Source organism: Astyanax mexicanus, chromosome 16, assembly GCF_023375975.1.
Source record: "Astyanax mexicanus isolate ESR-SI-001 chromosome 16, AstMex3_surface, whole genome shotgun sequence".
NCBI classification, from domain to species: Eukaryota; Metazoa; Chordata; class Actinopteri; order Characiformes; family Acestrorhamphidae; genus Astyanax; species Astyanax mexicanus.
In genome coordinates, this window is record NC_064423.1 from 14,349,313 (window position 1) to 14,373,574 (window position 24,262).

The 24,262-nt window shown below is 39.6% G+C and overlaps 1 protein-coding gene across 1 annotated transcript in view; it reads left to right on the forward strand.

Annotated features, from left to right (window-relative positions):
• The window catches only part of ncanb (neurocan b), a 260,750-nt gene that overhangs the window by 150,502 nt on the left and 85,986 nt on the right, over positions 1 to 24,262 (forward strand). Inside the window, exon 9 of the mRNA XM_022669610.2 lies at positions 22,683 to 22,799. Coding sequence (XP_022525331.2) covers positions 22,683 to 22,799 — 117 coding nt within the window. The remainder of the gene's footprint in view (positions 1 to 22,682; positions 22,800 to 24,262) is intronic.

A 24,262-nucleotide genomic window follows, 5' to 3' on the forward strand; every position in this document is an offset into this window, starting at 1 on the left:
TATTATCAATATAATCAATATTTAGTGCAATGCTGTTCCTTCTTACCTCTAACAGGTAATGGTTCGATTAGGATAATTTACTCAATGTTCAAGCTTTTTAATAATGTTTCACTACTTTATTAGTTTTGGATGACCAACATTAGTTTTACAAAAAACAGTAGTTTTACAGAACATTAAAACGTAACATTGCAATTGTGTTTTAGTTTAGTTTTTGCAAGGGGAGGTGGCAAATACGTGAGATTAATCGTTTTCATATTATATGTTGATTACACTAATTAAGGCAAGCAGAAGGCGTTTCGTTCTGAAAAAATTCTTTTTACTTAATACTATTTTTCCTAGATCTTCAAACTTCAAGACGGGTCATTTTTTTTTTTTTTTTGTGAATATATTTTTATTGTTTTTTTTTTTCCTTTTTTTCCAAAGAAACAGGTACATATAGGCACACAACTACAACACTATAAACAACACAACACATTTTGCACACAAGACGGTTGCACTTAATTTGACCCAGAACATAAAGGTGTTTGTTAATCTGCAAAAAAAAAAAAAAAAGAAAAACTGAAGAAATCTGTAGGAGGAAAAACACTTTTTCACAGCTCTACAACTAGAGCACAATGTGTACTTCCACTTCTGACATTTCCGACACTTTTGACACTTCCTAGAGCTGAAAAATGCTCTAAATGCTAAATTCTCTCACCTTCTAAAGCTCTATCTACAGAGCATCATATACTAAATGGTGTACCTTTGAGTAAATGCCTTCCAGCTAAATCTGTAAGACAGCCTGGTCTGCCTACAAGGTAAAACACAATGAATATATGATCGCTGTGGTAAATTCAGTGAGAGGGAAGAAAAATCGCTTGTCTTTAAGCCTCTGCATGCAGCTACTTTTCTTGCTTTTTTTTTCGCTTGGAGCCGCCTACCAGACCTTGAATTCAACACGAGGAGCCGAGACTCAGGAGGCTATTGATTTTCCTGCTCAGCTTTCTTTATTGCTGCATCCGACTCCTCCAGGTTTGTGCTCAAAATCCACTCGGCTGCGTATTTATTATTATTATTTTTTTTTTGTCATGGTTACGTCTCCTTCAGCCGAGATGTTTATGAAGACGTCTCTGAAAGCCGCAGCCGGTCAGGAGCTCTGGACTCAGAAGCTCGGCGTTGGTTTCTCAGGAAAATCTCTCTCGGTTTCAGCCAGTTCATCCCGAGTCTGTTCCTCTGTAGATTTCAGAGGCGTCTATAGAGAGCACAAACGCCTGCGTTTCTGTATCAGTCACGCCACATCTAATCCTGTAAAATTCTCCAGCGCTTACTTAATGAATGGGATTTGAAGGAGGCGTCGCTTTAGGGAGCAGTATAGCTCAGTGTGATTAGAAAAAAAAAACGACGATGATGATGAAGAAGATGAGCATTCGATTCATTTTGTCAGGGAAATGCGAGAAAACGCCAAGAATGCAAGTGTGCAAAATGAGCTTAGATTTGTGTTTGTGTTGTGAATATCACTGGAGGTTATGCAGAAGTAAAAGCGCTTTTAATTCATTCTAGTTTATGTTTATGAAGCTTGTGCTTCCATTTATGAGCTTTATGAAGCGAAAAGCAATAGATTCAAGCATTGACAAAGTTTTTGTTTTTGTTAATGAGAATTCTCATTTAATTTAATAAATATAAAACTAATTTCTCCGTTAATTAGAGAATTGGATCCTCATTTGCGATGAAGATTTGAACTTGTTTATAGTGATGGGCAATATGTCTTAACCCTCTTGTTATGTTCCGGGTCAACTTGACTCGTTTTAATTGTTTTAAGATTGGAAGATCTAGGAAAAATAGTTAGAAGTATATTTTTTTCAGTATAAAACTTCTTCTGCTTGTCTAAATTAGTTTAATCAACATGTGATATGAAAATGGTTCATCTCACATACTGTATTTGAAAGCGCCCCCTGCAAAAACTAAAACTAAAGCTATTAAATTGCAATGTTATGTTTCAATGTTATGTAAAACTATTGTGTTTTATATGTTGGTCTTTCAAAAGTAATAAAGTAGTGAAACATTAAAATGAAATTTTAAATGAAAATGAGTGAATTATCCTATTTACCTGTAGAGATAGGGAACACCATTGAACTAAATATTGATAGAATAATTAGTAATGAAGTTAAATAAAAAAAATATTAAATAAAAAAAGAATATTTATACTGCTTGTTAGGATTTTTTTGGGTTTCAGACATCTTTTGGATAATTAAACATGCACTGGTTCAAAAATTAACCCCAGAACACCTTTGCTGTTCCTGACAAATGAACATAATAGAAGGGTTAATATAGATAAATTCAGAGTTATTTATTTTATACTGAATAAAAACACAGACTATAATTTTAATATCACATCTGCAACACTGGGTACCATTTGATGATGTGGCAAAGTTTCAACGTCTTCATTTGCAAGCTGTTGCAGGAGATGAGCATTGTCCAGCTAAGTGTTTAGAAGATGTAGGACTCATTCAGAGTTGCCAGGTTCACGGTTTTCCCGCCAAATTGGGCTTGTTTGAAGATCCAGTCACGAGTGAAAAGTCAGGGATGGCTTTTAACAATTTCAGCGGCCGCCAAAAAAAAACAAAAAAGGTGGGTTTTGCCTTGGATCTCATATATATCCATAAGTCCTTGGAAGTTAAATAGCAATACTCATAGTTGTTTTGCCATTTGCTTCAAACGTGTGACTGTCAGATGTTTTGGGCTTGTTTAAGCTTCTGACTGGGCTGGTTTTAGACTGACTTTGGGCTGGATACTTTTGTTGGACCTGGCAACCCTGGCCTCATAATTTTTCAAAGATCGGCTGTCAAAGTGCATGTTATAAAGATCAAAAGTATTCTGGCATCATATGGAATTGCACACACCCCGCACCATGGGGTTCTGGATGTGTGATACATGGCAACAACCTGTTTATCTTGGTGCCTCTAGACACAGCTTTTTAAAATATATATGTATGGTAACGCTTATATATATAATACAGCATGCGTTTTAGGGTAAGTACTGTGTACTTATAGAGTAAGAATGGTAAAACACTGTACACTCAGAGGTGAAAAAGTACTGAATAATTGTAATTAAGTAAAAGTACCTTTACTTTGCTAAAATTCTACTCAAGTAAAGGTAAAAGTACCCATCTAAAATTCTACTCAAGTAAAAGTAAAAGTACCTATCTAAAAATCTACTCGAGTAAAAGTAAAAAAGTACTCAATTTAAAATGTACTTTGAGTAAAAGTTACATAGTTACTTTTGATTATCTAATGTAAAAAAGTACAAATCATAAATTAAATTGTTTTTAATGAACTATTAAATTATATATAATTTGTACCTTTCAGGCAGTATTTGTTCAGACTACCCCATAAAATTTAAAAGTTTCTATGATCCATTTTTTTTATTATTGTTAAAAAGTTAGGGGGAAATCATTGCCTTGTTATTCCACGCGCGAGCATCTGTGCGCCAGTGCATCCGTGCCAATTATTATTATTATTTTTAATTCAGACAATTGTTTTTTCCCCAGCATTTTATTTTTTACTTAGAAACGGGGAGTTTTCCGATGTAGCGAAGAAAATTACTTGTGTAAAAATGTACTTGTGTAAAAGTAAAAATGCCTATTTTAAAAACTACTTTAAAAATTACAAATTACTCATAAAATCTACTCAATTACAGTAACTTGAGTAAATGTAATTCATTACTTTCTACCTCTGTGTACACTACATAATACAGCCCACTCCCTGGTGTGTCTGAGTATTTACTGAGTAATTACTGTGTACTTACAGAGTAATAACAGTAAAAATCAGGTGAGGTGTTGGTTTATTAACCATTAATATAAAACCTTGTGCATTCTGTGTATTGATGAATACATTTCCCTTAAAATCTCAGCATTCCTGATTGTGTTATTGAAGATATTATAAATATTATTGTATTTTAGTCCTGACATCACAAACTATACGTTTTCTTCCTTTTCCATCCTGACTGTTTTAAAAGCATAAATCAAATTCTCATCTTCATTTTCAAACTCATAAAATTATTAGAATAATAATGATTCCTTGGAGTGTGACTGGAATGAATCCTGAAGCCTTTGAACTGCCATGAGTAAAGGGTAAAATTATTATATATTATTTTATATAAAAAAATTGTACTACAAGTTTAGAGAAATTGCAGATTCTCCTGTTTTTTTATTTTTTATTTTTTTACCTACATTTAAGTATGAGTAGGAGTCCATAAGTATTTTTTGTATACTGATTTATAGAGAACAGTTATACCATAAGTGTTGGGAAAATACAAGGTAAGTTTCAGAAAGTTACCTAGTTGTTACAACACTCATGTTGCTGGTGATATTTTATTTATACGTACAGTTAAAGTACCTGTAGGACCCGGTAGGTATTTTAAATAGTCTGGTTGATCCAGAGAAGTTACACCGTAAGAAAAGGGAACTTACCTTCTAAAATGCGGGCTGTATTACAAAGTGTTATTATAAGTATTATTAAGGAAATGATTGCCTTTTTATAAGACCATGTTCCCTGCCATTCTGAGTCATGGGCTAATGGTTTTTGTTCCTGTTTTTTCTTTCATTTCTTGCTCACTATTATTAATATTTTATGAATATTTCTCAGTGTAGAGGTATGGTAACCCTGCTAGCTAAGACTAAACCTCTGCTCTGAGGCACAACTACAAAACTCATAAAAGTCATAAGATTCAACTCTTGTGAATTCTTTTTTACGTGAGTTATTTGAGTTATTCTCACAAGAGAGTCATATCCAATACTTTCCAGAATTCAACCTAAAAAAAAAAAAAAAAAAAAAGTCCACAAAACTCTCCGTTCTCATTTTGGCTTCAATTCAAATTCTGCCTTCTGCCCTCGGGCATCCCAGCACCTGTTTCCATATCGAGTGTCGTGTCTAGTGAATGAAACTGGGCCTTCACGCCCCGGTCCACGAGCACGCTCCCATCCATCTGCTTCAAACCCAGCCGTGTTACGGAACCTTGGTAAATCAAAGCCAAAGCAAAAATAGTTCGCAAAACTGTGCAACACAGAACTGTTCTGGGAGCTCATGCAAAATGCATCACTCTGGGATAAACATACATATATCTCCTAGGGACATTTACCAGAAATAGCCATAATGCACATCTAGGCAAGGCGTGTGTATGTGTGTGTTTTTGTTTTTTTGTTTTTTGTTTTTTTGCATGAGTTCACCTGAACTGGGGACGTTTAAGAGACCAAAAACAGGACATTTTGCCAAATATTACCATAGAAAAAAACTACATTTGATTCAATTCTTATAATCTTATCTGTGGTGGAAACAAGTGTGAAGAACATTTAAATTGGTAGAAGTCATTTATTTGAAGTTAAGGCTCTTTAAACTAGTTTCTGCTGAAAACATGTCGTATGCCAAGCTCAGACTACATGACATTTTTGTCCCTCACGATGTTCACTATGTTAGATTAAGCAGTTATTTTCATTTTGTGTTGTTCTTGGGGGACTGGCAACACTACACGTTAATCACCGACCAATCATCGTCCGCGTCCTAAACAGGCAGGCTACAGTCTCAGATGTTATCGCCTCTAAATGGAGAAAGAGCTAGCGGTTAGCATGATTAGCGGCTAATGCTGCTCCAGCAGTGCTAGCCGGGGTTAGCAGCAGGCTGCAGTCCAATAACAGGTCCTTCGCGGGCGTCTCCACCATATGCATTGTGTATTACGATATTTTTGGCACTATAAGGCGCACCTAAAATCCTTTAGTTTTCACAAAAATCATCAGTGCACCTTATAATCACTTTTAAAACAATAAAAAACACCGCTGGCTGAAGCAGAAGGCTTTGGAGAACAAAGTGTCTGTTCAAGGGGTAAAGAACAATTGAAGAGAGAAAGAACAAGGAACAAAAAAGAGAGAGAAAGTAGAGGGAAGAGTGAGAAACAGCAGTGATAAAGACCTTTTTTCTGCTTCATGCCTTTGGGTAATGATTAATTACACACTGCTCTTAAAATAACCCTGCTTCCCCCTTTCTGTCTCTGCCTTTGCCCCTCTGACTCCGTTAGTGGAACTGACACTGCAGAAAATAAGCATTTAGTGCACCCCCCCCCCCCCCCCGACTCACTCTTAAATTTCAGCAGGGAAAGGGATTGAGATAGGGGACTAGTATTGTGTCCCATGACTTTTGGCACATCCTGTGAGGGCTAAGGAACCTGTGGGGTATCAGTGTGGGGCCTCTTGTGTTGAATCTGGATGTGATTTCAGATAAAACTACAGTTTCGGCTGTGCACTGCCTGTTATTAGAGATAACAGCATGTCATAGGGTGCCTAATTATAGGCTAATTAGCTCAGCGTAAGGGTTCCATAACCTGGTAGCTACATACACTGGAAGCAGACAAGGAACTGGAAATGTCTCAGCTGACAACATTTAGGATAAATGTCTTTCAAGTAAAATAAGCCTTTATGTCACACTAATTAGTGTACCGAGGTAAAAATCTCTAAACTCAGAATATGTTTTGACAGTTTATTTTAGTGATGAGATGAAATTAAAGGACAGGGGAGATGGTAGACAGTTTAAAATCTCTCAGCTTGTCCAGAAAAGCATGTGTCTTTTAGTGGTGTCCTAAAGCACGTTAACATTTCCTGACTCTTGGGTGACTTCAGGAGGAAGTAGGAAATTACATAAAATAAATAAAGTTTTTGGCCAAACTGTTCCTTCACGTTATCTCCAGCAGACTTGCTTACGTGTTTTTGTATGTAGAGGTTTCTAAATCCCTCAGCTTGTCCAGAAAAGCATGTGAAAAGCATATCTTTTAGTGGTGTTTTAAAGCATGTAAATGCTTCTCCACTCTCGGGGGAGTTCAGGAGGAAGTAGGAAATCACATAAATCAAAGTTTTGGACCTCCAGCAGACTTGCTTATGTGCTTTCTGGCAGAATTTAATGCCTTTAAGTTGCAGTAAAAAGCAATCCAAAAAAAGCTTAGAATAAGACATTTTTATCTTAACAGGAGACTAAATGAGAAGAAACAGCTTGTCCAGAAAAGCTTGTGAAAAATATGTTCTCCAGCAGTGTCTCAAAGTGTGAAAACACTTCTCGACAAGCAAGAAAATTACATAAATTTAAGTTTTGGGCCAAACAATTCCTTTACGTTACCTTCAACAAACTTAAATTTGGGTTTGTGCAGATACATTTCTTTTTAAATAAGTAAATTTTAGATCCCACATTAAGTCCCACAGTTTCAGCTATGCAGTGCCTGCTATTAGAAATAACAGTGTGTCCTAGAGTCCATAATTGATTCATCTTAAGCTAATTAGCTCATTTTAAGGGTAACTTGGTAACTACATACACTGGACGCAGAAAAGGCACTGAAAAGCTTTCAGCTGACAGCATTTAGGGTTAGGGGTAAATACGTAGAGTAAATTTTCTGCATGGTAAAAATGTCTTTAAATTGTGATATAAATGTACAGTATGCAAGCTTTCTCTTAGCAGGAGATGAAAAGAGGACACAGAGGAAATGTAGACAGCTTTAAATCTCTCAACCTGTCGAGAAAAGCATGTGAAAAAAAGCGCGAAAACACTTCTCGACTGTACGGGGAGCCCAGGAGCAGTGGAAAATGATGTAAATTAGATTTGTTTTTTGCCAAACTATTCATATGTTATCTCCAACAAACTTAACAGTAGGCATAAGTGCAGATAAAATTCAGATTTGTTTTGCACTCTATTGTTTAATTAGAGCACTGTGGTGAGGACATGTATGATCTGAGCTCAGGTCATTTACAGTATGAACGCTTTCTCTTAGTGGGAGATGAAATGAGAGGACAGAGGAGATGTAGACGGCTCTAAATCTCCCAGCTTGTCCAGAAAGGCATGTCCTTTAGTTGCGCCTCAATGCGTTAAAACACTTCTTACTTCTAACTTAAGAGGGAGCAAACATGCCAGTGGAAAATTATGTAAAAAGGAATTTAATAATCCTTTACACTATCTCCAATAAAGAATAAAGATCGGAAATAGGCGGCCCGCTGGCCAGATGTGGCACGCAAACATGAAACATCTGGCCCGTGAGGTTTGAATTATAATGAACGATAATAAAAAATATTACAATTAAAATGCTTTTCTGGCAAGCTTCTGTTTACATTCCTCCCCTGTCTCTCTCTGTCGTGCTTGGCGTTACTTTAGTTTCCGCCTGTTCTTGTTTTTCCGCTTATAAGGGCATTTTTTTCCCCGGCCATGTCCTAATTTACCCCGACGACACGGGTTCGATCCCGCATTGTGTTTTTTATATTGTTGTTTTTTTTTTCCCTTTTTTCTTGGGTTTACCTGCTTTGAGATAAACAGGTTCTGAAATTGGGTTCAACAACCCTCTGGGCTGGAGAGCTACTAGTCTGTAGCACTCCATCTCATTACACTTCATCGCTGACCCCTGGTCTATTGTATAATTAGTGCACTCAGGTGAAGACATGTATGAGCTGAGCTCAGGACATCTACAGTATGAAGTATGAACGGTTTATCTTAGTGGGAAATGAAATGAGAGGATAGAGGAGAGGTAGAGGAGGAAAAAAGAAGAGAAAGGAAAGGAGTAGACATTGTGGCGGGGGGCTTCAGAGGGGTTATGACTGTCTGTGTGCTTAAAGCAGCTCCATCCAACCTTCCAGCGTCTCCCATTAGCCAGACTGTCAGAGTCTCTCCAGATGCTAACAATAGCAGAGCAGCTAGGCCGGATGAAAGCTGCCCGGCTCCCGCTGTCTCCTGCTCTCCTGCCAGCGAGGATCCCGTACCAAAGATCCTCTCCTCAGACCCCACGCCGCCTCACATCCCGCCTGCCGGGTCTATTACTAGTGCCGTTTTATGTCGGGGTCACGAGTGTGGAAGTTAGCATTGTGAGAATTATGGAAATCTCTCAGGGAGGCTGACTCAACAGGCTTAGCTTTTTAATGCTGATAGAGAGAATATTTAAAGACGAGGGTGGTTTTTTTATGCTGTCTGATCTGAGGATTATTTTGGGACATTTATTTCGGGAGCTTTTGACGGTTTTAAAAAATATATATAAAATGCACCTGTGCTTCACTGTCTGCCTCTAAAGCAGCATTTTGTAGCAGTTTTGCATTAAAATGATAGCTTCAGAAAAACTTTGTCCGCGAAAAAAATTTGGCTCAAAAAAAAAGTTGGGAAAAAGTTATACAGATTCTTCCACCTGAGTTGGGGATTTCTGCAGCTCCTCCAGAGTGACTATGGGCCTCTTGGCGGCTTCTCTGACCAGTTCTCTCCTAGCTTGATCTGTCAGTTTGGGTAAATGGCCATGTCTTGGTAGGTTTGCAGTTGTAGAACCACCTGGAACACCTTAGCAACTGCCTAGCAACATTTTAGCAACCACTTCAGAAATTATAGCAACTGCTTAGCCACCACCACAGACATGATAGCAACCCCTTAAAAACACCTTAGCAAACACGACAGATTATGATAGACACACCTAAAATCCTTTAGTTTTCCCAAAAATCATCAATGCAACTGCCTAGCAACATCTTAGTAACCACTTCAGAAATGATAGCAACTGCTTAGCAACCACTTGAAATACCTTAGCAACTGCCTAACAACATATTAGCCACAACCACAGATATGATAGCAACCCCTTACAAGACATTATCAGTATAGAAAAACTAGATAGTGTCTGGTTGGTCCTGTAAAAGCTATGTATAGGCTTGGCTTTATTTCTTTAAGTGCTTTGCAGGCATGATGACACACAGATGACCTGAAGGAACAGATCTGACCCCAGCCTTTTCTCTCCATCACCTTTTCCTTGAATGATATATAATTAACTCCTGAAGAACAAAGAGTGATTAGTCACACTCGTAAATCTGTCACTGCAATCAGTGCAGTGATTTTCACCTCATATTATTATACATAATTACCACCATTTGTTTCACCAGCACTCTGTAGGCTCGGCTCATTGCTTGAGTTTCATTTTATCATTTGAGATCTGTCTGTACTGAAAAGCTGCACTGTGGAAAAAAAAAACAATGCATGTGATTATGAGTAGATAGTGTCTCAAAAGTAAGGAAACACTCCAAAAATGAAGATGAGGTGTGTTTCTATTCTGTTTGGAGAATTTATGAAATATTCCATCTTTTACGTTGCCAGAAATTTACACTTCTGAACACACCTCATTTCGAGGCCTAGACACCCATCGGCGTAGATGTATTCACTATTTAAACGACACAGGAGGAAGGCGTGAAAATAGACTCTACGGGGTGTAGGATAGCAATAAGCATCGCAACATCAAGATTTGAGCTTCGGATCTAGATCTTAGGTTTGTCATGATGCCAGAACAGGACGTCATCTTTGTCTAATCTGCCAGCGCTTTAGGCATTTTTGGCATTTAGCTAAAAGTCAGCTTAGCAAACTTAGCAACCATTTTAAATAGTTAACATTATTAGAGCACTTTTCTAAGCCAACTTTGTTGAAGTTTGCAAAGCTGCCAACTGGCACTCTCTATGGGTTTGTGCACTGCTGAGTGTTTGTGGTTGTGTTGACATTTCTCTGCCTAGATAATAAGCAATAAACGTTGACTGTTGACGCCTGTCTAGGTTGTTTTTTTAGTCAGTGACGCACATGTGTTTTACATTGCCAAGATAGCAATACGCCAGAAATGTAAACATCTGAACACATCTCATTTCGAGGCCTAGACACCCATTGGCGTTGATGTTGGTGGGGTGTAGGATAGCAATGAGCATCGCAACATCTAGATTTGAGCTTCAGATCTGGATCTTAGGTTTGGCATGATGCCAGAACAGTACGTTTATTTTTAACCAAGCTATTCCTATAGCTAAAGCTAGCTCCCGTCTGCAGAGCGCCGCAAAAAGCCTTGCTGCCATTCATCTTTGTCTAATCTGCCAGCGCTCTGACACCCGTCAGCTCTTCTCACCTGAACAGCCACCGGATTCAGGGTGATTTGACTTCGGATCAGATGAACTCCTGCTCTGAAATAATGATATAGCATCACCCGGGCAGAGTGCCGGAGCGTGCGAACGGAGGGCTAGCACATCGTGTAAAAGCCAAGATGAGTTTTCTCAAAGTGGCGGGGAAGTAAAATGGCGTATTACTATAATAAGGATCTCTGTGGGGTTCGGAGAGAGGGGCTGTCTGCTCCGCTCAGCTCAGACAAGGCAGCTCTGGAGTCCTGCACCAACAGGGAACCTGAAGCCACATGTATCATCAGATAGCAGGAAACACTCCGGCACAGCTTTCCGGCCTGCATCCAGGTCAGCGGCTCACGTTGTGTCATCGGGGACAAAGCGGCCCTTCAGACTGTAAGATATCGGAGCATCAGGGCTCTGCCTGATTCACCCGTGATGAAACACGGCCTCGCTATGAAAGCACAAGCTGCTGGGGTGACCTTGTGTGGATTAAAGCCACTGAGCTACCAAAGAACAAGGAGTTTTTTTTTTTTGTAGCCACATAAATGTCAACATTTTACCATTTTAGGCTACTTTTAAAAAGTCATATTGGAATCATTTTAGAAGGCTGACATGGAGGTAGAGCATGTTCAACATGCCTTTAACTCAATTGTTCAAAATGACTACTTTGATTTTACAATAGAACACAATGGTAACCTATGGTAAAACCACCTACCTACTATATTTTGTATGTTTAATGCATGTCAGTGCATAGATTCCACAAGAAATCTAAAGGTATTCTGTGGTATCTGGTACCAAGACAAAGATTAGATTACATTAGTGGGGCCTACATGAGCATCAATGAGCCATCAGTCAGTCCCTGGTTGTCTTTCACTGTTGCACATTTGGTAGGTATTGACCACTGATTACTGAAAACATCCTGCAACAAGACCTGCCTGATGTTTTGCTCCTTGAAAAAGTGTGTCAGATTATTCCAGTTGCCCTAAATACATAATAATAATAATAATAATAATAATAATAATAATAATAATAATAATAATAATAATAATAATAATAATAATAATAATAACTGAATTGGGAAATGAAAACCGCAGTCCAGTTTCCAAAAACTGTTGGAGTTTACTGCCCCAACCAATCCTCTCCAGGCACGAGTCATGATGACAAGTCTTACTCTGTAGCTGATCAGTAAATATATATGTTTCAATGTCCAAAATAACTGTCCTTTCTATGCTAGTGGTGTCAATGAATTACCCAGTTATGTTAAGCAATCTTCCTGAAGCTCAGTGATTACCTGTGCAGCAGAAACATTGCCGCTGTGAGAATGGGGGTCAGGGGTTCAGTAGACTGGTAGACTGCATGCAGGGCATCAGACCGGTAGCCATGTTAGTAGTGCATTGGGAACAGGATAACTGTGAAATCTCCTAGTGAGTACAGCACGGTACCTAGTAATCATACCAACCACACTTATACAGTTTATGGAAAATCTAGGTTTCTAGGTGTGTAATATGTGTGTGTGTGAGGTAAGCACACAAGAGCAAGCCCCCCCAAAATGAGATTGCATTGAGTCCTGAAACTCGATAAAAAAAAAAAAAAAAGATTAACATTGAGGTCAATGGGAGCAATCTTGGGCAATTCCCGGAGGTCTGAGGCGGTACTGTGTAGAATGCAACTCGCAGCTGATTGGTCTAAGATATTTAAAGGCAGGACTGGCTGACTAGAACAGTCACAGCTAGTTTAACACTAGTTAAATGTGCTGGGAACATGTTCGCCCTTCTCGCCATGTGGCAGGGTGTCGCACGATCACCCTAATGAAGAAACCCCCACTGTTCAAACACTATAAACCATTTAAAACATGTACTACAGCATTCATAACCCCGTTATAACACGTACTGGAGCACCCAGTATATTGTGTAGGTGGCGACTCTCTGTAAACAGACTCTCAGAGGGTGCTGTGCTGTCTGACTGAGAAGAACTTGGCAGCACTGTTAGCCTGGAGTACAACTGTAAACTCGCTTGCTAGCTCCAGTGCTAGCGTACATCCCCGCGTGATCAAAGACCATATGCAGGGCTCTCAGGCTCGACGGGAGCGGAGACGTTCAGCAGCGAGCGTTCACACTCACTTTCATGCCTCCGGTGTGATCATTATCTTCCCTGAACTGTGCCTTCAGCGCCAGTGTGTAGCGCTCAATACAGCCCTGCAAGAACATTTCAGGCATACTCTATTGAGTTTCTTGCTTTTTGAACCTGGAATTAGAGATGTGTTTTACAGCCTTCCTCTTGGAGAGCTACCTTCCTGCAGGTTTCAGATCCAACCAGAATCTAAGGGGGTTTTGAGACTCTAGGAAATCTGAACCAAAATCTGAAACGAGCTTCATGTATTTGTTACATTGTATTCATATGGTACGACAAGTTTTGGTTTCACACTGCAGTTTAGTTAAAGCAGTAAAGGAACTTGATGTACATCCAGCCTTCATTTAATCTCTCTTGTTTGGTTTGTAGAATGTTGCCCTTTAAGGTGTTGTGCCAAATTTTGCTCCCTGCCAGAATACAACCCTTCTTACCCTTGCTGGCACATGCATATCATGCAGCAGAATGAGCTTAACAGATTACCCTATATTATTACAATTTATAAATAAGGGTTAATCTACAGTTACAGTAGATACAAGGTGCTTTCACACCTACCTTTCTTTTTTGGTCTGGAACTTTGGACTAAAATGTGCAGCCTGCAGTCTGAAAGCACTTTTCTAGTTGGTTCAGACTTGTCGACTAATTGCAGAAGGTTAAGGCAAGATATTACTTTCCAATAAACAATAGAAGAAGAAAAAGAACTGCTCCTTTAACATCCTATAATTGATTAAATTGGTCATGTGGTCAGATCAAGGGTATTTGTGAGAGCACCCTTAGACAGTTGTGCCACTCAGAAGCTAAAACTAAAAAACGAATCATCCAGACAGCAACAGAGCAAGGAATCAATTAAAGACGAATCTTATTTAGACTTATAATCTAAATATACGCCAATATATGCCGATTGTCACAAGATCCGTCATCCTAAAATGATTAACCTCTTTTGCTTGAGTGTTTTGGACGAATGCCAGGCAGTCGATTAAATTCTCAGATCAGAGGATTCTGTTCATTACAATATAAGCAGGATTTTGTCAGAAGGATTTTTTTTCTATTTCAGGACTCAGTAGTAACAGTAGATACCGTATTAATCTCTTATACACAGGGGTTGGACAATGAAACTGAAACCCCTGGTTTTAGACCACAATAATTTATTGTCTCAACAGACAGTTCTGGTGGAAACAGGAGAGCTGAGGTGCACATTGAATTCTGCCGTGATTTTGGCAGCCGTGTTTTTATGTTTTCTTGGATACAATCCGGGTTAGCACCCGAACATCCCTTTCAGACAGCTTCCTCCTGCGTCCACAGTTAATCCTGTTGGATGTGGTTCCTCCTTCTTGGTGGTGTGCTGACATTACCCTGGATACCGTGGCTCTTGATACATCCCAAAGACCAAAGACTTGCTGTCTTGGTCACAGATGTGCCAGCAAGATGTGCACCAACAATTTGTCCTCTTTTGAACTCTGGTATGTCCCCCATAATGTTGTGTGCATTGCAATATTTAGAGTAAAACTGTGCTCTTACCCTGCTAACTGAACCTTCACACTCTGCTCTTACTGGTGCAATGTGCAATTAATGAAGATTGGCCACCAGGCTGCTCCAATTTAGCCATGAAACCTCCCACACTAAAATGACAGGTGTTTTAGTTTCATTTTCCAACCCTTGTACATCTGATATATCAGTCAGGTCCTAATCTCTTTATCGATAATTCATCATGCCTGAAAGGTGAGCTGTGTTTCAGTCAGCATTGTTTCTGATTCACAGCAACGCCGAGCAGCCGGCTCTGTACTGGTATCAGCGCAGTATTGATTCATTTATATATTTCCCACATCGTCCGCAGCCCGGAGAACGAAGTGCAATCTCATTTGTGAGCAGTAAGTCGTGACTAATTGTTTGAGAACTGAATCAATGTGTTATTTCTCCTCGGTCTGCACCAGGCTCGCTTAATGTGGAGAGCACTTCATCCTCTTAGAGAACGACCCATTTGACAGGATTTGAAGGAAAAAAAACGAAAGTACTCAAGCAGGCAGTGAAGAGTTTATTTCATCACGCCAATGATGAGAAGTCCTTGAACTCTGGCACCGTGGTTGAGCACTGTGAGGGGCCAAGCGAGCGAGTGAAGGAGTCTTGGCAGAACTCATTAAAGCGGTTAGTGAGAATCTTCATCGCCGCTTTGGCCTGACTTTGGAGCAAAGGGTGAGAAAATATATCCATATGGGACAGCTGTCACTGCAGTAGTACAGCCAAACGACAAGGACCTTCACTCACACCTCTGAGCTTAAGGTCCATTTCAGTTGTTAAGCATAAGCTTAAGACTTTTTTTGTGTATTTAAAGGTATTTGAGGTTATCACTCAATATAGTGGGAGTAAACAGTGCTTTTTCTCTTTAAAATTACACTTTATATCTCGCTTGGGGCACAACTGACAGTACCCAATGCACAAATGCTTACATCTAGTCTAGTATTTAAAGGAGAACTCTGGTGTAAAAAGTATGATAAAAAGTACTTACACTCCATTCTCCCACAGCGTTTCGAGATCCAGAAATTTTAGATTTAGATACCAGATAATCAGAGGTGGAAAAAGTACTGAACAATTGTAATTGAGTAAAAGTGCCTTTACTTTGCTAAAATTCTACTCAAGTAAAAGTGAAAAGTACTCAATTTAAAATGTACTTTGAGTAAAAGTTACATAATTACTTTTAATTATTTGATGTAAAAAAGTAAAAACAAATCATTAATTAAATTATTTTTAAAGAACTATTATTCCACATAATAATTGTGAACTTTCAGGCAGTATTTGTTCAGACCACCCCATAAAACAAGTGGCATAGGTTTCTATGATCCATTTTTTTCTTTACTATTAAAAAGTTATGGTCATATAGGTGAATATAAACTGTATTTTTATAGTTTTACAGTCCATTATTATTTTTTAACTTGCCATCGCTATGCTTTAACTGCTATTCACATGTTTTTATTTTTAACATTTAAGCAGATTGTTTAATGATAAAAGTACTTACACCACATGCTTTGAAGTTTTGAAAGCTGACAGCACTGTCTGGCGAGGCACATTTTGTATTGCATGAGGACGTTATTGCCTCTGTATTCCACGCGCAAGCATCCATGCCAATTCAGACAATTGTGTTTTTTCCCCCAGCATTTTTTTTACTCAGTAATTGGGAGTTTTTCAATGTAGCAAAGTAAATCACTTGTGTCAAAATGTACTCGAGTAAAAGTAAAATTACCTATTTAAAAAACTACTTTAAAAATTACAAATTACTCATAAAATCTACTCAATTACAGTAACTTGAGTAAATGTAATTCATTACTTTCCACCTCTGCAGATAATAATTGGCTCATCTTCTGCATTTAAGTGTTGCAAGAGGTTTGCCACAGACTTCAACAGCCCAACACCTCAATCTAAACCTAAACTTACTAGCACTACAGATAAAAAGAGGATTAACGTAGCTGTAGCAACACAGTTTTCTCAATTCTTCTTTGAGTACATGGCAGACAGGTTGCATGTATTTGGCAAAATGGCATCACCCTTTCCAAGTGTTCAAGTAGTAATTTTTAATGCAGCGCATTCGCGCCAGTGTGTGTGTGTGTGTTTAACAAGTGGGGGTGTATGTGCGCCGGGCACATGGCGCACCTATAGGAATGGACTCTGACGATTGACTGTTGTCTAGGTTCATTACAGTTTCATTGCCAAAACTGCAACACGTCAGATATTTTCCTGAACACACCTCACTTCCAGACCACCACGCCCAGCTGTGTAGATTCATTCCAAAATTTCAATGCTATTTTAATTGGGGCGGGCAAGGTTTAAAAATACAGTAGGTTGTTAAAGGGATGTAAGATGTAAGCAACGAGCATTGTGACATGCCTTGAACTGGGTGTAGTTTAATAGATAGAGCCCCTAGTGATTAATTTGTTGTCACGTGGGCCAAACCAAGGACAGTCAATCACAGATACCAATCAAACGATTTATTAACAAAGGGGTTATACTTACAGGGGTAGTCAGAGACAGGCAGGGTCAGTATTAAAATAGCAGCATTATTAAACAACATACCAGAGTGAGCAGGAAACAGGTCAAACACAGTGAATCCAACAGGAAAAGGACTAGACAAAAGATGAGTCTAAATACAAAAATATGTTTCGGCAATGGTAAACAAACGATGGAAAGGGTAAGGCAAATGAATAGACAAAAACACTCAAAAATGGGTTGGTAACAATAGATAACAAACAAAAGAAAAGCTTAGTAGAAAAGGTAGTAAACTAGATTCAATACCTGGCGAGGGAACAACAGAAACAGAGTGGTACAGTATTTATACAAAGACAAACAGGTGTGAGCAATCAGAAGCTGGGGGAGCTGGAACGCCGTAGCATCACGTGATCAGCATAGTCAGGGAAATCTGGTGTGAGTGCATGCTGGGAATTGGAGTCTTTGTTCAGTTGGAATCCAAAGAATGGCCACATTCAAATGGAATTCAGTTCACTAAGGCCCAATTATTTATTTCTACAGTTCGGTTTGCGATGCAGGCTACATCTTTCTCCAGAGGTTTAATTGATTTACAGTGGTGAAGGTCAAAGTCTCTGAAAGTTTTTATTACAATACATAGGAAAGCCAAATGTAGTAGTGCTTAACACATTGCAATGCACTGTATCTGTACGTGTTTTGAGGCCGTATTAAGACAGATCTCCAGTCCGAGCATGACGTGTGCTCATCTGTCTGCTGTCCACAGCGGACACCCACTGTCCACCCAGCCCATTACTGCACTGTCCATCATCCTCGCCTGCAATGTCGACTAATGAAGGTGGAAGGACACCGAGTCACAGAGCCTCACTCTCAGGCTTGCTGGAGTTTTATCCTTTAGACCCAACACACACACACACACTCTCACCCTTCTGTGATTATTTCTTAATGTAGTTATTTTTTATTATGTATGTTACAAGTCTGTTCGCCTGTTTATTTAATAATACAGTTGCTGAATGTGTCAGCTTGGGACTTGCTGAGATAATGTTGAAAAGAAAACTGAGTTGGAACAGATCTAACATTAAACATCAGGCCAGTTTGAACAGTATTAAACACAATAGGAAGAAAAGAGCCTGAGTGTAAGAGCGTGAGTGTAAGAGTCTGAATTTAAGAGCCTGAGTGTAGGAGCCTGTGTTTAAGAGCCTGAGTGTGAGAGCTTGAGTGCGAGAGCCTGAACGTGAGAGCCTGAGTGTGAGAGCCTGAATTTAAGAGCCTGAGTGTGAGAGCCTGAGTTTAAGAACCTGAGTGTAAGAGCTTGAGTGCGAGAGCCTGAACGTGAGACCCTGAGTGTGAGAGCCTGAGCTTGAGAGTCTGAGTGTGAGAGCCCAAATGTAAGAATCTTAATTTGAGAGAGTGAGTGCGAGAGCCTGAGCTTGAGAGTCTGAGTGTGAGAGCCCAAGTGTGAGAATCTAAATTTGAGAGAGTGAGTGCGAGAGCCTGAGTGTGAGTGTGAGAGCCTGAGTGTGAGAGCCTGAGTTTAAGAGCCTGAGGTTAAGAGCCTGAGTGTGAGAGCCTGAGTGTGAGAGCGTGATTTTGAGAGCCTGAGTGTGAGAGCCTGAGTGTGAGAGTCTGCGGTTAAGAGCCTGAGCGTGAGAGCCTGAGTGTGAGAGTCTGAGGTTAAGAGCCTGAGTGTGAGAGCGTGATTGTGAGAGCCTGAGTGTGAGAGCCTGAGGTTAAGAGCCTGAGTGTGAGAGCGTGATTGTGAGAGCCTGAGTGTGAGAGCCTGAGGTTAAGAGCCTGAGTGTGAGAGCCTGAGTGTGAGAGCGTGATTGTGAGATCCTGAGTGTGAGAGACTGAGGTTAAGAGCCTAAGTGTGAGATCTTGAGTTTAAGAGACTGAGTTTTAGAGCCTGAGTTTAAGAGCCTGAGTGTGAGAGCCTGAGTGTGAGAGCGTGATTGTGAGAGCCTGAGGTTAAGTGTGAGAGCTTGAGATTAAGAGACTGAGTTTGAGAGCCTGAATTTAAGCGTCTGAGTTTAAGAGCTTGAGTTTAAGAGACTGAGTAAGAATCTAAATTTGAGAGAGTGAATGCGAGAGCCTGAGCTTGAGAGTCTGAGTGTGAGAGCCCAAGTGTGAGAATCTAAATTTGAGAGAGTGAGTGCGAGAGTCTGAGTGTGAGAGCCTGAGTGCGAGAGTCTGAGTGTGAGAGCCTGAGTTTAAGAGCCTGAGTGTGAGAGCGTGATTGTGAGAGCCTGAGTGTGAGAGCCTGAGTTTAAGAGCCTGAGTTTAAGAGCCTGAGGTTAAGAGCCTGAGTGTAAGAGCCTGAGTGTGAGAGCGTGATTGTGAGAGTCTGAGTGTGAGAGCCTGAGTGTGAGAGCCTGAGGTTAAGAGCCTGAGTGTGAGAGCCTGAGTGTGAGAGCGGGATTGTGAGAGCCTGAGTGTGAGAGCCTGAGGTTAAGAGCCTGAGTGTGAGAGCCTGAGTGTGAGAGCGTGATTGTGAGAGCCTGAGTGTGAGAGCCTGAGGTTAAGAGCCTAAGTGTGAGAGCTTGAGTTTAAGAGACTGAGTTTTAGAGCCTGAGTTTAAGAGCCTGAGTGTGAGAGCCTGAGTGTGAGAGCGTGATTGTGAGAGCGTGATTGTGGGAGCCTGAATGTGAGAGCCTGAGGTTAAGAGCCTAAGTGTGAGAGCTTGAGATTAAGAGACTGAGTTTGAGAGCCTGAATTTAAGCTTCTGAGTTTAAGAGCTTGAGTTTAAGAGACTGAGTTTAAGAACATGAGTTTAAAAGTCAAAATTAAAGAGCCTAAGTTTAAGAGTCTGAGTGCAAAAGCCTGAATTTAAGACCGTGATTTTGAGAGCCTCAGTTTAAGAACCTGGTTTTGAGAGCCCAAGTTTGAGAATCTAAATGTAAGAGTGTGCTTTTGAGAACGTGAGTGTGAGAGCTTGAGTGCGAGAGCTGTTGGCAGTCGTTTTTAAATCATTTTCCTGTGTTAAATTTTCTCCTCCCTGCTGTACATTATTACATGTGCCCAAAGTTATAATGGAGGCTGTACCGCTGTCTGGTGCGCTGTGTCTGATTCGCTGTCAGATTGCGTTCGGCGCTTAATCAATTTCCCAGAGCACGAAAGAGAAAGAGGGAACGAGGCGTCCGCCCAGCAGTCGTCCTTGTAAAAGTTTCCCCCGTCGGAAAGTGAATGTAATTATGACTTAATCTGTTCAATCTCTCGTTTATCGCCGCACTCCCCAAAAAACACGCAGTCTGAGCTTCACGGTGGTAAAGCTGAGGAGAACAGAACGCTTATTAACTGAGGACGCCGCCATAAACGACAGAAAAATAGATGGCAGCGTGCAGCACAGGGAGGAGATGAGTGGATAATTTATGGGGTCTGGGGAGGTTGGGAGGTTGAGAGGTGGGAAGGGGGGGTGGTCCCTATCCACAAAAAAAACGCTCATTATGTGCAGCAAAGCAGTGCCAATCTGACACATCTATAAATATCAAATGCTTAAGCTCTTTTATTATCTACATTAATTCATTGCCACGTTCAAAAATCATTTATCACCCTTTTTGAGCATTTTTTAAACTATGGGCTGTCCTCAGTTTCTTAAAAAATCATAAAATGTCTTATATTTTTGTTTAACTAAAAGAGCTTTAGATTTGCCTTAAAATGTTTTAAATTCACTTCTCCAAAGGTATTAAAAAAAAAAAAAAAAGACAATAAATACAATATAATTCTGGTTTATTTTATGAATTTCATGTAAACTACCAGTCAATAATTTCGACAAACCCTAAATTGATTGATTATTCATTATTTTAAAAGTCCTGCATTTTATTATTAACACTGACCTTAACTGTTGGTCTGGGTTCTTTTGTGACCTCCTGGATGAGTTGTCCATGCTCTTTTGGGCAGTTTTATTTCATATCTATTCTTGAATTTCTTCAGATCATGCCATAATGTGTTGCTTTTTTAAGATCTTTTATCCTGCTTCATGTTGCCAGACAGGTTCTATTTAAGTGATTTCTTGATTCTACATGTCTGCAGTAATCAGGCCTGTTTGTGAATAGTAGTAAAATTGAACTCAGCTTTCCAAAAAGTGTGATTAATCACAGTTAATTTTTATGGGAGCAAGCACTTTTTCACGAAGGGCAAGATTGGTTGGGAGTTGTAGTTTTTTTTTTTCCTTAATAAATAAAATCATAATTTTAAAAAGTGCTTTTTACATTTACTCAGGTTATATTTATCTGATAGTAAAGTTTCTTTGATAATCTCAGAAAATGTAAGTATGACAAAAAAAAAGCAAAAACAGAAGAAATCTGTAAGAGGGCAAAGGCCTTTTCACACCACTGTAGGTGAGCACTGAGAGAGAACATGTACTGGACATTTCTGACCTTTCAGTTCTTTCCTGGAGGCTACATCTTGCTGCAGTAAAGGTTCTTGGATCTGGACCTGGATCTTAAAATATGGAATAGATGGTCTGTTTCTCACAATAAGACTTTCTGCAACTTTTTCTTTCAGAGTTTCAGGTTCCTCCACATTGTGACTCAAATGATACTGTCTGTACTGACTTGTCATTTGTAGAACTCGAAAAAAAAAAAAAAAAACTTGTAACTTGAATTTGTGTTAATGCCACAACATGAATTAAAATCAACAGCATGCTAAAAACAATACATAATTTACCATAGATTTAAGATAAGGCATAATCATCTTTATTAATACTCCTCCTAATTCTCAAATGTTATATATGGTAAATAAATGGTCCATATATCCATCCATATATCCAAACTAGATATATTTGACACTATAAGGACCACTTAAAAAACTTTCATTTTCAGGTGCACCTTATGTATTAATTTTACCAGTCAGGAGCAGTAAAGTCACTAAAGTCTGAAGTACAGAGATATACAGAAGTTTCAGTTTAGTTAGGAGCAGTATTAGCATTTCCTGTTAACTGCGTAAGTGCTAGCTCTTTCGATGTTCAGAGGTAAGCATTATTGATTGAAAGATTAGACCGTTTCTGACGCAACAGGCCACCCAACTCCTAGTACAAGCAGTGGTCATCTCACGCCTCGATTACTGCAATGCCCTACTAACAGTGTAGTAAAACCACTCCAGATGATCCAGAATGCAGCAGCACGTCTGGTCTTCAACCAGCCAAAACCTATGGGCACATGTCACCCCGCTGCTCATTGAGCTCCATTGGCTACCAGTTGATGCTCGCATCAAATTCAAAACTCTTACAATCGCCTACAAGGTGATGACAGAACAGCTCCTTCCTACCTGCACTGATCACTCCTGAAGACTTACGCTACCTCCTGGCCGCTGCGGAGTTCCTCCAATGAAAGTCACCTCGCTTTACCAAACAAACATTCACACAAAGAACAATCCAGACTGTTCTCATACAGAGTTCCCCAATGGTGGAACAAACTTCCTTCCACTACCAGATCAGGAGAATCTCTCTCTATCTTTCTTTAATAAACTCCTGAAGACAGAGCTCTTCAAAGAGCACCTACTCTCTTAACACCTCTAACAAGCGAACAACTACTTCTAACCTCATTTCCTTCTTCCCCTCCTTTCTGTTACTCTATGTACATCATTTTTTTACATCAAGTCGGTTTGGACAAAAGTGTCTCCCAAACGTAATTTAATGTAATGTAATGTAGTATATTTAAAACTAACTCTGAATATATTCTTTTTTGTGTCTGAACAGAGGAGAAGGACCCTTGCCAGTTGAACCCATGTCTTCACGGGGGAACCTGCCTGCAGGAGGGTGGGGGCTACAGCTGCCTCTGTCTTCAGGGTTACGCGGGGGAGATCTGCGAGATTGGTGAGTGACTAGACGCTTGTGGTGTCAAACAGAAAGCGAGGGGTCGAGCCTCAGAGGTCAAGGGCTCTTGAAGGAGGCAAAAAGTGAAGGATGGTTGATTGCTAAGCTTCTGAGAAGCTGCTCCTGCCACACAGCACCTGATAACACCTGATAACGATCCAATTTATGCTAATGCTAATGCTAATGCTGATGCTGCTGCTCTGCTGATGATGATGGCGATTATATAGATGATGACAATGGATGCGATGATGACTGTGGCCGTGCTGCTTCTATAAGGGGATAATGAAGCACGTGCTCGGCTCCTCGTTCCTCCAGTCTTGGCACAGGGCTGGTAATTTAGTGCTTGTGTGATTTAGGGATGATAAGGTTGCGGCAGCTTGATTTCAGCAGCCAGGCCGTGGCAGTCGGCTCTCGAGAGCCTGGCTCGCTCTCGCACTCCGAGTGTGAGAGTAAACATATTTGCATTTCAACAAATTCCCTCCTTCTCAGGACCGCACCTCCTGAAGTCATTTCTGCAGGATGAGGGCCGGGAGCATCGCTGAGGGCCTGAAGTGGAAGAGCAGTTAACTCTGACTCCCACTTCTTAAACCTCGTCGAGATGAAGCCTCTGATTAGCTGCGACAGTCAGAGGTAGATAGCGCTGTTTCTCTGTGGATCAGGCAGCTGGGAGAGTTAAGGAAGCTCATGCTCTGGAGTGTTTGTGGATATGCTGTGCTCTAACAGGTGAGAAGAACCCTGCAGAGAGTCCATGTTCCAGATGTGCTAAAGGTTTTTCACACAGTTTCAGCTTCAGCTGCAGATTGGACATGTTGTGACTAAATGAGCAATCAGAAAGTTCATTTAAAAAGCTACGAGCTAAAAAGTACACCTAATGACAAAAAAATAATAATCTATCTAATCTCAAGATAAATTAAGAAAACAATTAAACTACTATTTAATTGCTTAGCATTAATATTATTATTATTATTATTATTATTATTATTATTGTTATCATCATGTATTTGCAACTTAATAGCAACCAGTTAGCAGCATTAAAGAAACTGGTTGCTTTCTTTATTTTCATTCCTTCTCCTTTTTGTTTACCTCTTTCCTTCATTTATTTCAATATCTCTTTCTTATTTTTCTTTCTCTCTTTTTTTTCTCTTAAATGTTTTTTTTTTGTTCTTGCTTGTTTTTTTTCTGTGCATTTTATTTTCTTTGGTATCTTGTATATTCCTCTTTTTCTTTTTCTCTTGCATAATTCTCATGCCCTCTCTTTCTATTTTCCTTTTTTCTCCTTCTATTTCCTTTGTTTTTAATTTTTTTCTCTCTTATTCTAGTTTTCTTTTATTTTGCACTTTTTTATGCAGAAAAATTGGACATGTTCTGACTAAATAAGTAATGAGAAAGTTGTAAAAACTGAGCTTTGATCTAAAAAGGGCCAATTATGCACCTAATGTACAAATGTATTCATCTATTATCTC